We start from the raw sequence: 13,822 nt of genomic DNA on the forward strand, positions 1-13,822 counted from the left end.
TATTGTGGGAAGCTTATGGAAGGCTACTCAAAACGTTTGACCCAAGTTAAACCATTTAAAGGCAATCCTACCAAATACTTATTGAGTGTATGTAAACTTCTGACCCACTGGGAATGTGATGAAAGAAATAAAAGCTGAAATAAATCATTCTCTCTGCTATTATTCTGACATTTCATGTTCTTAAAATAAAGTGGTGATCCTAACTGACCTAAGACAGGGAATTTGTACTAGGATTAAATGTCAGGAATTGTGAAAAACTGAGTTTAAATGTATTTGGCTAAGGTGTATGTAAACTTCAGACTTCAACTGTAGCTACAACCTGTGGCTCCCTCCCTTCCCCTAGCCCCAGTCAAGAGACCCCCCAGCCCAGTTCATTTCACCCTGACACTGTGCCCTCCTACACCTATCAATGCATCACTCAGAGCAGCGATTAGAGGTAAAGCCACCCCTGGATAAACAGGTCTGAAAAGCCACAGCAGCCCAGAAAGCCCAGCTTAATGAGGCCATTGTGCTCCACTGTGTGCGGCCTGACTGCGACAGACAGAGCCCACGTCCAAAATGGCACCCTATTCCCTACATAGTGCACTACTAGCAGGGCCCTGGTCAGAAGTAATGCACTATTTAGGGAATAGGGTGCTATTTGGGATGCAAACAGACAAGAGGGAGATCACATATCTGACATGAGAGGGCCAGGGAGATAAGGACTATAATCCATGTTACTTAGCAACGCTGCTGATATGCAACTAATGAAATGGTAAGGACACAACTGAGCTGCAATATCCTGATGCTGTCTTTCTTGGATGACAAAAATTATGTAAATTATGAATATGTGAAATTGCCAATGTATAGCGAACGCCTTATGATCACGCCAAACGATTGTTGCAGGCTCATACTGCTCTTTTAATTGAATAAAAAAACTAGCGCCGTTTCAATCATTGACTCACTGAGTCTGTATGAGCTGGGCAGCTCAGTGTATAAGTTGTGATCCTACACATAGCAGCCAGGCATGTACTCACTGCTACAGGGGACCTACATGGGACTGTAATCTGCTCTGAATGCCTCCCATTCAGCCGGCCTACCGGCCTACATTAAGTCCTATCAGGTAAAAAGTGAAGAACTCAAAATGTCGACGGACTCAGTTCACCCCAGAGTGGCTGCCTTAAAGCTGCCACAAGTGCAGGTTGACACTGCATTCCGCGAGCGCTTTCTCCACGTGGCCCGATAACAGAGGGGGGCATTGAGCGCCCCTGGCTGGGTCGGAGGGGTGGATGTTTGGAGGCGGGAGAGGAAGGAGAGGCTGAGGACGTGGATGATGATGATGAGCATGCCTGGGTACACTCGAAGGGGTTTGACACAGCTGTTGCCGGGGCCTTTCCTCAAGAGCTGAGACAGAGCACAAACAGAGTCTCAGAGTCAGGCGAGCTAGCTGCCTGCCAGAGATCGTATAGGCTGTGTACGCGGCCATGTTTCCCTCTTCGTCACACCGGTGCAAATCTCCCTGAGCTGATTTATATAGGACGTCTGATCTCTGTGCGTTTGCCAGGAACGGAAGCTCACTGTCCTGTGGATAAACATTGAGAGACAGATCCCAGGATAGTATGGAAGTGATGGTTATTTGGATACATGTATTACGTTTGCTAGTTACTTCAACAGATGAGCATAACTTCCTCTGTAAGGACAAGAAAATAATCAATTAACCCATCAAACAAACAATCAATGAATCAACAAATCTAACCTTGGGCTCAGGTTTCCCAGTCATGGTTTTGAGCAGCTGGTGGAGGTGGGGCCAGTTTCCTTGAGAGTACCAGCCAGGCTTGTCCAGGGACGGCAGCCCTTCACTCTCCTCCACATCATTCACTGCAAGACAAAGTGAGCAACCTTACCACAGGGTCACCACACGGTTTGACCACACCGCTCAATGACACGAACATACACGACCACACCGCTCAACACACAACCACACCTCAAAGCCTCACCGCCACATTACTCAACATTGGCTGGGCCAACAAACAATTAAAACAGGGCAAAATGGATTCTAACAATGTGGATATTTCCATAGTTCAATATACAGTACTCTTGTGAGGGATAAAAATACATAATTGAAAAGGGCGATTTTTTCACAGGGGAAATGAGCCTATTTGGAGCTACTTCCATGAGTATGTTTCCTAAACAGTTCATATTTAGGTCTCAGCATGTGGTCTAAGGCTAGATATCTATTTCCTTCGAAGATCTGCTCTTAGCTTTGCTGCTGCTGATACACAGAGTACAGCGGCCATTACATCAGCACAGCAAGAGAAAAACAGTTCTCGGAGTCAAAACAGAGTCATGGGCTGCGCCCCCAATGGCGCGGTATTAGCACACTAATGAAGTAATTAAGATGGCCCTGGTCAAAAGTAGTGCACTATATACAGAATATGGTGCCCTTTGGGACACGCCCAAGAAGGCTAGCCTGCTTCCTCCTCTCATACCTCTGTGGGTGCAGTGGCTCAGTCTGGCCCGGTGTAGCTGCGTCTCAAAGTGCGTCCCAAAATGGCACCCTATTCCCTCTGTAGTGCACCACTTTTGATAAGGGCTCTGTTCAAAGTACTGCACTATATAGGGAATAGGGTGCCATTTAGGAAAGACCCTCAGCCACCAGGCAATGTGTCAGCTTCTCAGTGAAGACGAACACTTCCAAAGGACTACCCCCTTCCCCCCCAAAAAAAACTATTTTTCAGGCACTCAGTCACAGAAGTCACACATCATACAGTACAAGAAAGTGTGTCAATGACCTCATGGAAGTATTTACAGTTCATAAATAACACTCTTTCCAGACTTCAGGTACATGGTTTAGGTCTTGATGCTCAACAACAGCCAAATACTTTTCACTTAGTCATTCCTAGTTGATTGGAGGGGTTTTGGTTTTGGCTGTTGGGCTGCTGCTTAGCAATAACCCCAGTCTGCTTCAGTTTGAGCAAGGGGGCATTGGAAGATAGCCAAAACAAGATAGAGAGCGGTTGGAATGTAAACCACCACACAACTTCTAGAGCATTACACACACTCTAGAAACTGCAAGGCTGGAGGTAACAGCAAGTTCCTCGAAAACAAATCTAATGTTTAGCTGAAAACAGAACTCAGTTAAACAGCAAGGGTTTAGGGCTGCTGGAATCTCCATTGAGTAAATAAACTCAGCAAAAAAAGAAATGTCCCTTTTTCAGGACCCCGTCTTTCAAAGATAATTCGTAATAACTTCACAGATCTTCACTGTAAAGGGTTTAAACACTGTTAAACAATGAGCCATAAACAATTAATGAACATGCACCTGTGGAACAATCGTTAAGACACTAACAGCTTACAGACGGTAGGAAATTAAGGTCACAGTTATGAAAACTTAGGACACTAAAGAGGCCTTTCTACTGACTCTGAAAAACACCAAAAGAAAGATGCCCAGGGTCCCTGCTCATTTGCGTGAACGTGCCTTAGGCATGCTGCAAGGAGGCATGAGGACTGCAGATGTGGCCAGGGCAATAAATTGCAATTTTCGTACTGTGAGACGCCTAAGACAGAGCTACAGGGAGACAGGACGGACAGCTGATCGCAGGACGGACAACTGATCGTCCTCGCAGTGGCAGACCACAACAACACCTGCACAGGATCGGTACATCCGAACATCACACCTGCGGGACAGGTACAGGATGGCAACAACAACTGCCCGAGTTACACCAGGAACGCACAATCCCTCCATCAGTGCTCAGACTGTCCACAATAGGCTGAGAGAGGCTGGACTGAGGGCTTGTAGGCCTGCTGTAAGGCAGGTCCTCACCAGACATCACTGGCAACAACGTTGTCTATGGGCACAAACCCACCGTCGCTGGACCAGACAGGACTGGCAAAAAGTACTCTTCACTGAGGAGTCACGGTTTTATCTCACCAGGGGTGATGGTCAAATTCGCGTTCATCGTCGAAGGAATGAGCATTACACCGAGGCCTGTACTCTGGAGCGGGATCGATTTGAAGGTGGAGGGTCCGTCGTGGTCTGGGGCGGTGTGTCACAGCATCATCGGACTGAGCTTGTTGTCATTGCAGGCAATCTCAACACTGTGCATTACAGGGAAGACATCCTCCTCCCTCATGTGGTACCCTTCCTGCAGGCTCATCCTGACATGACCCTCCAGCATGACAATGCCACCAGCCATACTGCTCGTTCTGTGCGTGATTTCCTGCAAGACAGGAATGTCAGTGTTCTGCCATGGCCAGCGAAGAGCCCGGATCTCAATCCCATTGAGCATGTCTGGCACCTGTTAGATCGGAAGGTGAGGGCTAGGGCCATTCCCCCCAGAAATGTCCGGAAACTTGCAGGTGCCTTGGTGGAAGAGTGGGGTAACATCTCACAGCAAGAACTGGCAAATCTGGTGCAGTCCATGAGGAGGAGATGCACTGCAGTACTTAATGCAGCTTGTGGCCACACCAGATACTGACTGTTACTTTTGATTTTGACCCCCCCCTTTGTTCAGGGACACATTATTCCATTTCTGTTAGTCACATGTCTGTGGAACTTGTTCAGTTTATGTCTCAGTTGTTGAATCTTGTTATGTTCATACAAATATTTACACATGTTAAGTTGCTGAAAATAAATGCAGTTGACAGTGAGAGGACGTTTATTTTTTTGCTAAGTTTAATACATTATAAACTGGGTGGGTCGAGCCCTGAATGCTGATTGGCTGACAGCCATGGTATATCAGACCGTATACCACGGGTATGACAAAACATGTATTTTTTACTGCTCTAATTACGTGGGTAACCAGTTTATAATACTAATAAGGCACCTCGGGGGTTTGTTATATGTGACCAATATACCACGGCTAAGGGCTGTGTCCAGGCACTTGGTGTTGCGTCGTGCATAAGAACAGCCCTTAGCTGTGGTATACTGACCATATACCACACCTCCTCGGACCTTATTGCTTAAGTATACCCTTTTCTGCCCAGCTTTTAGGAACCCTACACTTTGAAGTGGGTGACTGCACTTCTGGACAGGAGAAGAAAACAGTCTTTATGAGACTGATGGGCGCTTAAGACCGGCAGCAAGACAACCTCTACCTTCTTTTTTTAGAAAAAGACAGTCCTTGACAGAGTGGGCTGCACCAGGTTCACGCTAAGGTTAAATATGCTATAAATATTGTGGCAGAAGAGAGAGACAAAGCACAGACTTTAGTTTGTGCGATTCAGTCACGCGCACACACGCGCACACACACACACACACACACGCACACACAAACACAGTAACAGCTGTGAGGATGCAGGGACCTTAAGAGAAAGTGGAATGAGAAGTATGTGGTCTCTGGAACCCCAGAAAAACTGAGCACAGAAACACACTTGCGCACGCCCACAAAGAATACCGGTCACCTATCAGGATGTGAAATCCTGTGGCGTTTTCACTGTACGTCTCAAATGGCACCCTACTGCCTATATAGTACACTGCTTTTGACCAGGGCCCATAGGGTTCTGTTCAAAAGTGGTGCACTATACAGAGAATAGGGTGCTGTGTGGGACGCAGCCCACGCTTAATAAGAGGCTGGGAGGAATCTGATGCTAGCAGCCAAAGTAAAAGGATTGATTTATAAAACTTCTCAGTCTAATACAGTACCTGGCAGGAACTGGGCTCTTATGAATTATATAATGTAGCTACTCCTGTCCTGTGTAGGAACCCATTCAATGACACACATACAGTATTTGAGCCACTCCATCAAATAAGGCTGATTTTTTTTAGGTAGGTCCAGAATTAGTGAGCTTTAAAATAATCTATAACTTCTTGAATATTGCTGGACATAAAACTGCACACATACACTGAGTGTACAAAACATTAGGAACGCCTTCCTAATATTGAGTTGAAACCCCTTTTGCCCTCAGAACATCCTCAATTCGTCAGGGCATGGACTCTACAAGGTGTCGAAAGCGTTCCACAGGGATGCTGGCTTTGTTGACTCCAATGCTTCCCACAGCTGTGTCAAGTTGGCTGGATGTCCTTTGGGCGGTGGACCATTGTTGATACAAACAGGAAACTGTTGAGTGTTAAAAACTCAGCAGTGTTGCAGTTCTTGTTGTTTTGCCCATTCACCCTCTGAATGACACACATGCACAATCCATGTCTCAATTGTCTCAAGGCTTAAAAATCCTTCTTTAACCTGTCTCCTCCCCTTCATCTACACTGATTTAACAAGTGACATCAATAAGGGATCATAGCTTTCACCTGGATTCACCTGGTCAGTCTACTATGTCATGGAAAGAGTAGGTGTCCAAATGTCAACAAATTAAACTGGACTATATATACATACAGTGGGGTCCGAAATGATTGACACCCTTGATAAAGATCAGCAAAAAACTATAAAATAAAGAATTCAAATACTGACCTATATTGTATGGTAAAGTTTTTGGGGAAATTATATTATTTTATACTAATACAATTGCTCGGAGAAAGAGATTTTGTTCAACAATAAATACAAGTATATATTATTTTTTTTCACCCGTTTTCAAGTGTATCTTCCAGCAAGACAATAACTCCAGGCACACATCCACAAAGAAATGGTTAATTGGCCACAAAATCAACATTTTGCAATGGACATCTCAGTCTCCGAACCCATTGAAAACCTGTGGTTTGAATTGAAGAGGACAGTCCATAAGCGCAGACAAAGGATATCAAGGATCTGGAAGGATTATGTATGGAGGAATGATCTAGATCCCTCCCATAGTGTTCTCCATCTCATAAAACATTTTAGAAAAAGTCTCAGTGCCGTTATCTTTGCAAGGTAAAGTACTGTATTAAAAGATATTGAAAACAGGGGTGTCAATCATTTTGACCCTTACCTTTTTGAGAGAAAAAAATATTACTTGTTAAACAAAATGTCTTTCTCTTGTCAATTGTATTAGTATAAAATAATATAGTTTCCTCATTTCTTTGGAGCATACAATATAGCTCAGTATTTTAATTATTTATTTTATACCGTCCTTTTTTCTCATTTTTATCAAGGGTGTCAATCATTTCGGCCCCCACGGTATATGTTGACAAGATTTCGACCTTCTGATAGTAAACTAGCCTTTTCCTCCTGAACTTAGACTGACCTTGTCAACTCAGCTTTATCTGATCAACTTAACAGCATCACTATAGCAACACTTAGAACATTACAATAGAGGCACATAAGTAGTGCACAACAGTGATGTTATATCCCAGAGGCCAATATCTCTGTATGGATGAAATAAGAAAATCGAATCAAATATTTCTTCAGTATGGAATAGAACCAGCCACTGACTGAGGCTATATCTGCCAACGTGGCGAGGGCTGGAGGAGGAGTGAATATTTGAGCGGCTGGGTCATTGTGTTTCACACATAATGCTTCCCTCCAGTGTTATTCCTGGCAGGAACGCAGTCCAGATGGGGGAGCATTCCAGAGCCGGTGCACACCTTCAGGAACCGATCGGGATTAAATATCAGTTGCCTGAGCAGGAAAACTGGGACCATGTGTGGATCACAGATCATATTAGAAATACTGACAGCTAATATGAACAAAAAGATGTCGGATCTTAATTTGATCACCCTGTTGCAGGATCACTTTTCTGCAATGCAGTACATTTAAACTTGTAGTGTATTTTGAGGTTTAAAAAGGCTTCTGAAGTTTGTAATTCCCATATTGGAATTTCAGACTTGACTTTCCCCTACAAAAATGTCCATAAATTACAAATCACAAAATAATTCACTTTTTCTGTCGCTGCAGGATTATTTTCCTGCTGTAGCAAACTGGCTCAAATTAAGATCCTACATCTGTAGTTTGATGTTCACCACCTGTCTTGATGCTAGTTTATCCTACTGGTTTCAGTAGTGATTTGACGCTTGGGTTTTGAGAGAGTATTAAATGCATGGATTTTTTTTCTGGATTCCAACTCCACAAGTATTCTGATTTTATCAGAATCAGAAAAGTGATCCTGCAACAGGAAACTGCACCAAATACCCTAGTTTCGTACTCCTAATTATCCAGAGTGGCGCAGCGGTCTAAGGCACTTCATCTCAGTGCTAGAGGCGTCACTGCAGACCCTGGTTCGATCCTGGACTGTATCACAACCGGCCGTGATCGGGAGTCCCATAGGACGGCGCACAACTGGCCCAGCGTCGTCCGGGTTAGGGGAGGGTCTGGCCGAGGTAGGCTGTCATTAAAAATAAGAATTTGTTCTTAACTGACTTGCCTAGTTAAATAAAGGTTAAATAAAAAGAAATATTTAAAAAATCCTTAAACGTCTGAAGACTCATCTCCATGCTAGCTGGAAGAACTAGTATTTTATCTCAACACAGCTTTATCTTCTGACTGTTGGATACTGGGAACCTGGTGTGTTAACATCACTCAATGGAGACTAACAATCCTGACTGCCAATCCTGATGGAGTCCAACTAACAATCCTGACTAACAATCCTGACTGAGTCCAACCTGAGACCTGTTCCCCACGATAAGTTTCAGTAATCACCATCCTGAGATCCCATTGGGGTGTAAAATCTACAGCCCTGCAATGCTCTTTTTGATGAAGGCAAAGGGCTGTTCCACAGTGCTTAGTGTTGGTGTGAAGTGTACTGTACATCGGGTATCTTGTGTGAAAAGGCAGACATACAGATAGGCAGGCCGGCAGGAACTCACCCAGAGTCCTGAAGGGTCTCTGTTGGGGCACCAGGGAGAAGAACCCAGGCTTCAAGGCGTTGGTGATGATGATGTCAAACAGCTCCTCCCAGTCCTTTCTGCAATAACCAATGAGAAACAATCCATCTGATTATTACAAACAAATACAGGCTTAGTGTAAGGTCAAAGTTCAGACTCCATCCCACTGGATTTGTTTAGCACAAGAAAATTAAAAAAACATTGCTTGAACTAAACATTAGGGAGTTGATGAAAAACAGTCAACCATAAACAGTGCATTTATGGAAAGGGTACGGAGGGAAATGTTAGGGAACAATATCAACATTTCCCCAAGAGAAATAAACTCAAAACAGACCAAAAAAGACAAACACATACACTCATAGTGATTATTAACACTAGGTTAGCATCAGCGTCCAGCTCCAAGCACTAGCTAGCAGACATACAGACCAGGGTTGCATCCGGTCTCCTTTATCTGGAGCTCTTCTCCAGATCAGAGCCATGCGGCTGGGTGGATTGGTGTTTGCTGTTCCGGCCTGGCTAGGGCTGACTGGGGTTACACTTTGAGAGAGACCTCTCACTGCAGCCCTACGTGGGTAGATGGCAACCTTGAGCTGAGGCAAAGCCCAGGATCATTCAGAGCACTGCCTTCTGATATAAGCCTCATCATTCTAAAGCTAGGCCTTAGACATGCAGGACCTCATCAGTCTCAGAGTTACAGCCTTAGGAGCTAGTCAAACATATTCCTGACATAGCATAACATTATCGCTACATCCTATTCTAGCCAGCAAAAGGCATAGCAGGGAAGTATAAAAATATCTGTTGTAGACTTATGGTTTCATCTTGCTGTGTCCCAAGGCTGGCCATGCCAAGGAGTCACCTAGATACTCCTGGAGCAGACCATGGGTCCTGGGTGGTAGGGGCCTGACTGGCAGCCCTGGTCTTGTTGTGACACTTCTGACTGCCCTCTGTCCCTGGCCCACAGCCCGCAGGGCTACAGTTGCCAGACTGCTCTACTGAGAGAAGCGTGGGCTTTTAAGAGGGCAGGAGAAATGAGTTGTTCTTCCTGACAGAAAACAGAAGTCAGATCAGGAGAAAGGGCATTCTTAATTGGGGAGTGCCTATGCATTATGGAGGTGTTGAAATCCATATAGTTCATAGACTCCAGCCTGGGGCTGCAGGAGAAAGAGTCACACGTCTGAGTCTGTTGACTGTGAAGCCAGAACATTGTCCTACCACAACAGCTACTGTAGACAACAACACAACACACAGGAGGATTAGCATGCAGGCCAGCCCGTACAGCAGAACAAAGCAAAGCTTATCCCAGAGCTACCACACGGACAAGACGCAGCCTGCGCGATTTCCTCGCCTCAGTTACCACAACATAAATCAGGCGTCCTCAGGCCTTGTAAACTGATTCTCTGAACACACTATATTGCACACACACAGTCGGGCTCCCACCTGACGTGGCGGCTCCTTGGGAGGTGACATATGTCGGAGGGTTAAAGGTCGCGAGGAGGAAAGGGGGCGGCCAGTGAAACAGTGGAGGAGAGACGGGGGGGGAGGAACAACAGAGACTGGGCCGAGCCAGGCCAGGCTGTTTGACAGGAAATGGCTGTGGGGGAAAGTCTGGGCCATAGAGGTCCCTGGAGACCTAGTAGACATTCAGAACAAACGGTTGACTTTCAGCCCCCGCCGCCCCTCTCTCCCCTGAGTCCAACTCTCCATAACGGTCAGCTATACTAGCAGAGTGGAGCAGAAGAATAGATCATCTGTGTGGTTGGTTTCTTACCAGATGGGCATCAAATCTTACTTTAGCTAGGCTATGGCCTTGGATGGATTAATACTCATGATCAAGTTCTCCACTGTGAAGTAATACTGGTGACGTGTCAGTGTGTCTGTTAGCTGTTGTATCTGTTTAGATAATGGGCAGAGACACTTCTTGAAGGCATTATATTCAGCCACAGCACCAGTCTGCTTTCCGCGAGTCGTCCTCTTGCCTCCTGACCGAGTGTGTAAGAGGGTTTAGGCTAGAATAATAACCCTAGACCACATGGTGTACACTGCAGAGGGAGAGGCACCAGTGATACTGACACAGTCCAGTCCTCTGGTCTAGGTCAGCCCACAGCTGGCTAGTAATAATGAGTCTATGGAGAGCCGGCTAGGACAAACATCACCATTGCATATGGTCAGGCGAAGTTATAGGAAGACTTACTAGTTTAATGTGCTGTTTTATTTCTGCTGGGCTGAGTGGGAATGAGAGTTGACAGTGCACAGTGGTGAGAGGGTGTGCTGGTCAGCGGGCTAGCTGACCAGGGTGCGAGTGGTGTGTGATGGTGATTGTAACCCAAGACAGCCATATAAAACTGGGGGTGACTGAAGGAATGACGGATAGAGGCATGTGGGAGCTGTACGCAATGTGGGTTGCGGGAGAAGAGCCAGTAGGGCTGAAACCAGTCGGGGCTCATCATAAAACCATAAAAAAAAGTCTGTACTTTAGCCCCGACTGGTATTCTCTCCCATATTGGGGCTCAACCAGTTTGGTTAGTGCCTGGCCCCAGTGAGGTGTGTTTTATGCTGTGTATCCCAAATGGCACCCTACACCATTTTTGACCAAAGCCCTAAAAGCCCTGGTCAAAAAGTAGTGCATTATATAGGGACTAGTGTGTCATTTGGTCAAAAGCAGTGTTGGTACACGGTGCCGAAGACAGGCAGACTGGGTCTTGTCCTGGGCCCTAGGACCTGGCTGGGTGCAGTCAGTGCAGTGTGTGGTCTCTGGTCTGGTCTCCAGACCTATTCCCTCTACTAACTCACCCCAGGATGTGGTCACAGATGAGCCTGCAATAGTCACTGTGAGAGCTGGTGATCAGCAGGAGGACCTTCCCAGCACTCTTCATGCTCCTCAGCCAGGTCTTGACGGACTCTGAGCAGGGCTGCAGGTAACGGCCAGGGTCCCTCTTTACACTGGGGAAGTACCATCCTGCATCCTCTGAGGGACAGGCAAACAGAAAAAAACATATCTAACCTTGCTGAACATGCACATGCAATAACTTCACATACCATGGCATTGTTGAATACTCCTTTCTGATTGGCTTGAAGGGCATTCTAGAGCGGGCATTATTTAAGTGATAATGCCCTCAAAGCCTGTGTTTGGAAGATATATGGCACGGGTTGAGGGCCGGCAAACTGTGCCAATATATCCTCCAAACACCGGCTTCGAGGGCATTATCATTTTTATACAAAGGGTTACTAACATATTCAAATAATAATAATAATAATAATAATAATAATAATAATGATTGATATTTTCATTAAAAATGTTGTTTTGATGAATTTATTCATACTATTTCGTCCTTCCACAAGATATAGTCCCGACACAAATCTAGGGTTGCTACCCAAGCCGGCCGGTCGTTCGTTTTATCGGTTCGGTTGCCAGAGACGCAACCCAGTTGTTCGTTGTAAATGTTGTCACTTGCTTGCTAGTTAGCCAACTACGACTAATTTAGTCACGTCAAACAGTGCAGCCAGAATAACAACAAAGTAGCTGCCTTTGCATAAGCTGTTTTCTAGTGACATTTATTTGGATAAATCCATAACAATGAGCTAATGAGGCGCGATTTCGCCTGGCATAGAAAATGCGCTCTCTCGTCAGGACACTGTTGTTCAGAGGAGCTAGCCAACAACACAGCTAACACAATCACTTCAAGCTGAAGCTGGAAAGACTGGAAACTAGCTGCACTTCGTTTCCTTTTTCCTTTTTTTCAATTGACATTTCTTTGTATATATATCCATAAAAATGATGCCAGCTGATTCATGATTTCAACTGGCTGAGAAATGCTGCCTGTCTGTCTCCCGTCCTGAGATGTTCATTACTATGGGACAGCTGGAGATCAAATTTTTATATTTAATCAATGTTGCAAATGTCGGAGAGACAGACAGCAAGGTGTATACAAATCTCCGCTGTTGAAAACTACATGTTAGTCTCAAAGAAATGTGAGATAATGTCTAGATGCTTTTTATAGTGGAGATCAAGTTTCTGAGCGTTCTGGAGCAGGTTTTCATCAAGAGTCTCGCTGTACTTTGCTTTGTTCATATTTCCCTCGATCCTGACTAGTCTCCCAATCCCTACCACTGAAAAACATCCCCACAGCATGATGCTGCCATCACCATGATTCACCGTAGGTATGGTGCCAGGTTTCCTCCAGACGTGATGCCTGGCATTCAGGCCAAAGAGTTCCATCTTGGTTTCATCAGACCAGAGAATGTTGTTTCTCATGGTCTGAGAGTCCTTTAGGTGCCTTTTGGCAAACTCAAAGCAGGCTGTCATGTGCCTTTTACTGAGGAGTGGCTTCCGTCTGGCCACTCTTGAATAGTCCTGATTGGTGGCGTGCTGCAGAGAATGTTGTCCTTCTGGAAGGTTCTCCTATCTCTACGGAGGAACTCTGGAGCTCTGTGAGAGTGACCTCACTGACCAATGCCCTTCTCCCCTGATTGCTCAGTTTGGCTGTGAAGCCAGCTCTACGAAGAGTCTTGGTGGTTCTAAACTTTTTTCAATTAAGAATGATGGAGGCCACTGTGTTCTTGGGGACCTTCAATGCTGCAGAAATTGTTTGGTACCCTTCCCCAGATCTGTGCCTCGACACAATCCTCTCTCGGAGCACTACGGACAATTCCTTTGAACTCATGGCTTGGCTTTTGCTCTGACATGCACTGTCAACTGTGGGACCTTATATAGACAGGTGTGTGCCTTTTCAAATCATGTCCAATCAATTGAATTTACTACAGGCGGACTCCAACCAAGCGTGTAGAAACATCTCAAGGATGATCAGTGGAAACAGGATGCACCTGAGTTCAATTTCGAGTCTCATAGCAAAGGGTCTGAATACTTATGTAAATGTTATATTTCCGTTTTTTATTTTCTTAAATAAAATGTCAAAAGAAAAAAACTGTTTTTGCTTAGTCATTATGGGGTATTGTGTGTAGATTGATGAGAAGAGAAAAAAAACGATTTAATCAATTTTAGAATAAGGTTGTGACATAACAAAATGTGGAAAAAGTCAAGGCCTCTGAATACTTTCTGAATGCACTGTAGTAGCTAGTACTTGAGAATAGATACTTTATTGTTCATTTGAGGAACAGAAATTCTGCTTAACTCAGCAAACCCAAACACACACA

The 13,822-nt window shown here is 45.1% G+C and overlaps 1 protein-coding gene across 2 annotated transcripts in view; it reads right to left on the reverse strand.

Moving 5' to 3' along the window:
• LOC106607728 (5'-nucleotidase domain-containing protein 1-like) overlaps positions 1 to 13,822 on the reverse strand; it is a 55,707-nt gene that overhangs the window by 7,785 nt on the left and 34,100 nt on the right. For both annotated transcript variants that reach the window (XM_014204998.3, XM_014204997.3), the window contains exons 7-9: positions 11,462 to 11,636; positions 8,654 to 8,751; positions 1,736 to 1,857 (exon numbers count right to left, since the gene is read on the reverse strand). In XM_014204998.3, the coding sequence (XP_014060473.3) occupies positions 1,736 to 1,857; positions 8,654 to 8,751; positions 11,462 to 11,636 (395 nt within the window). The remainder of the gene's footprint in view (positions 1 to 1,735; positions 1,858 to 8,653; positions 8,752 to 11,461; positions 11,637 to 13,822) is intronic.

Source organism: Salmo salar, chromosome 06 (genome assembly GCF_965601325.2).
Source record: "Salmo salar chromosome 06, fSalSal1, whole genome shotgun sequence".
Classification (NCBI taxonomy): Eukaryota; Metazoa; Chordata; class Actinopteri; order Salmoniformes; family Salmonidae; genus Salmo; species Salmo salar.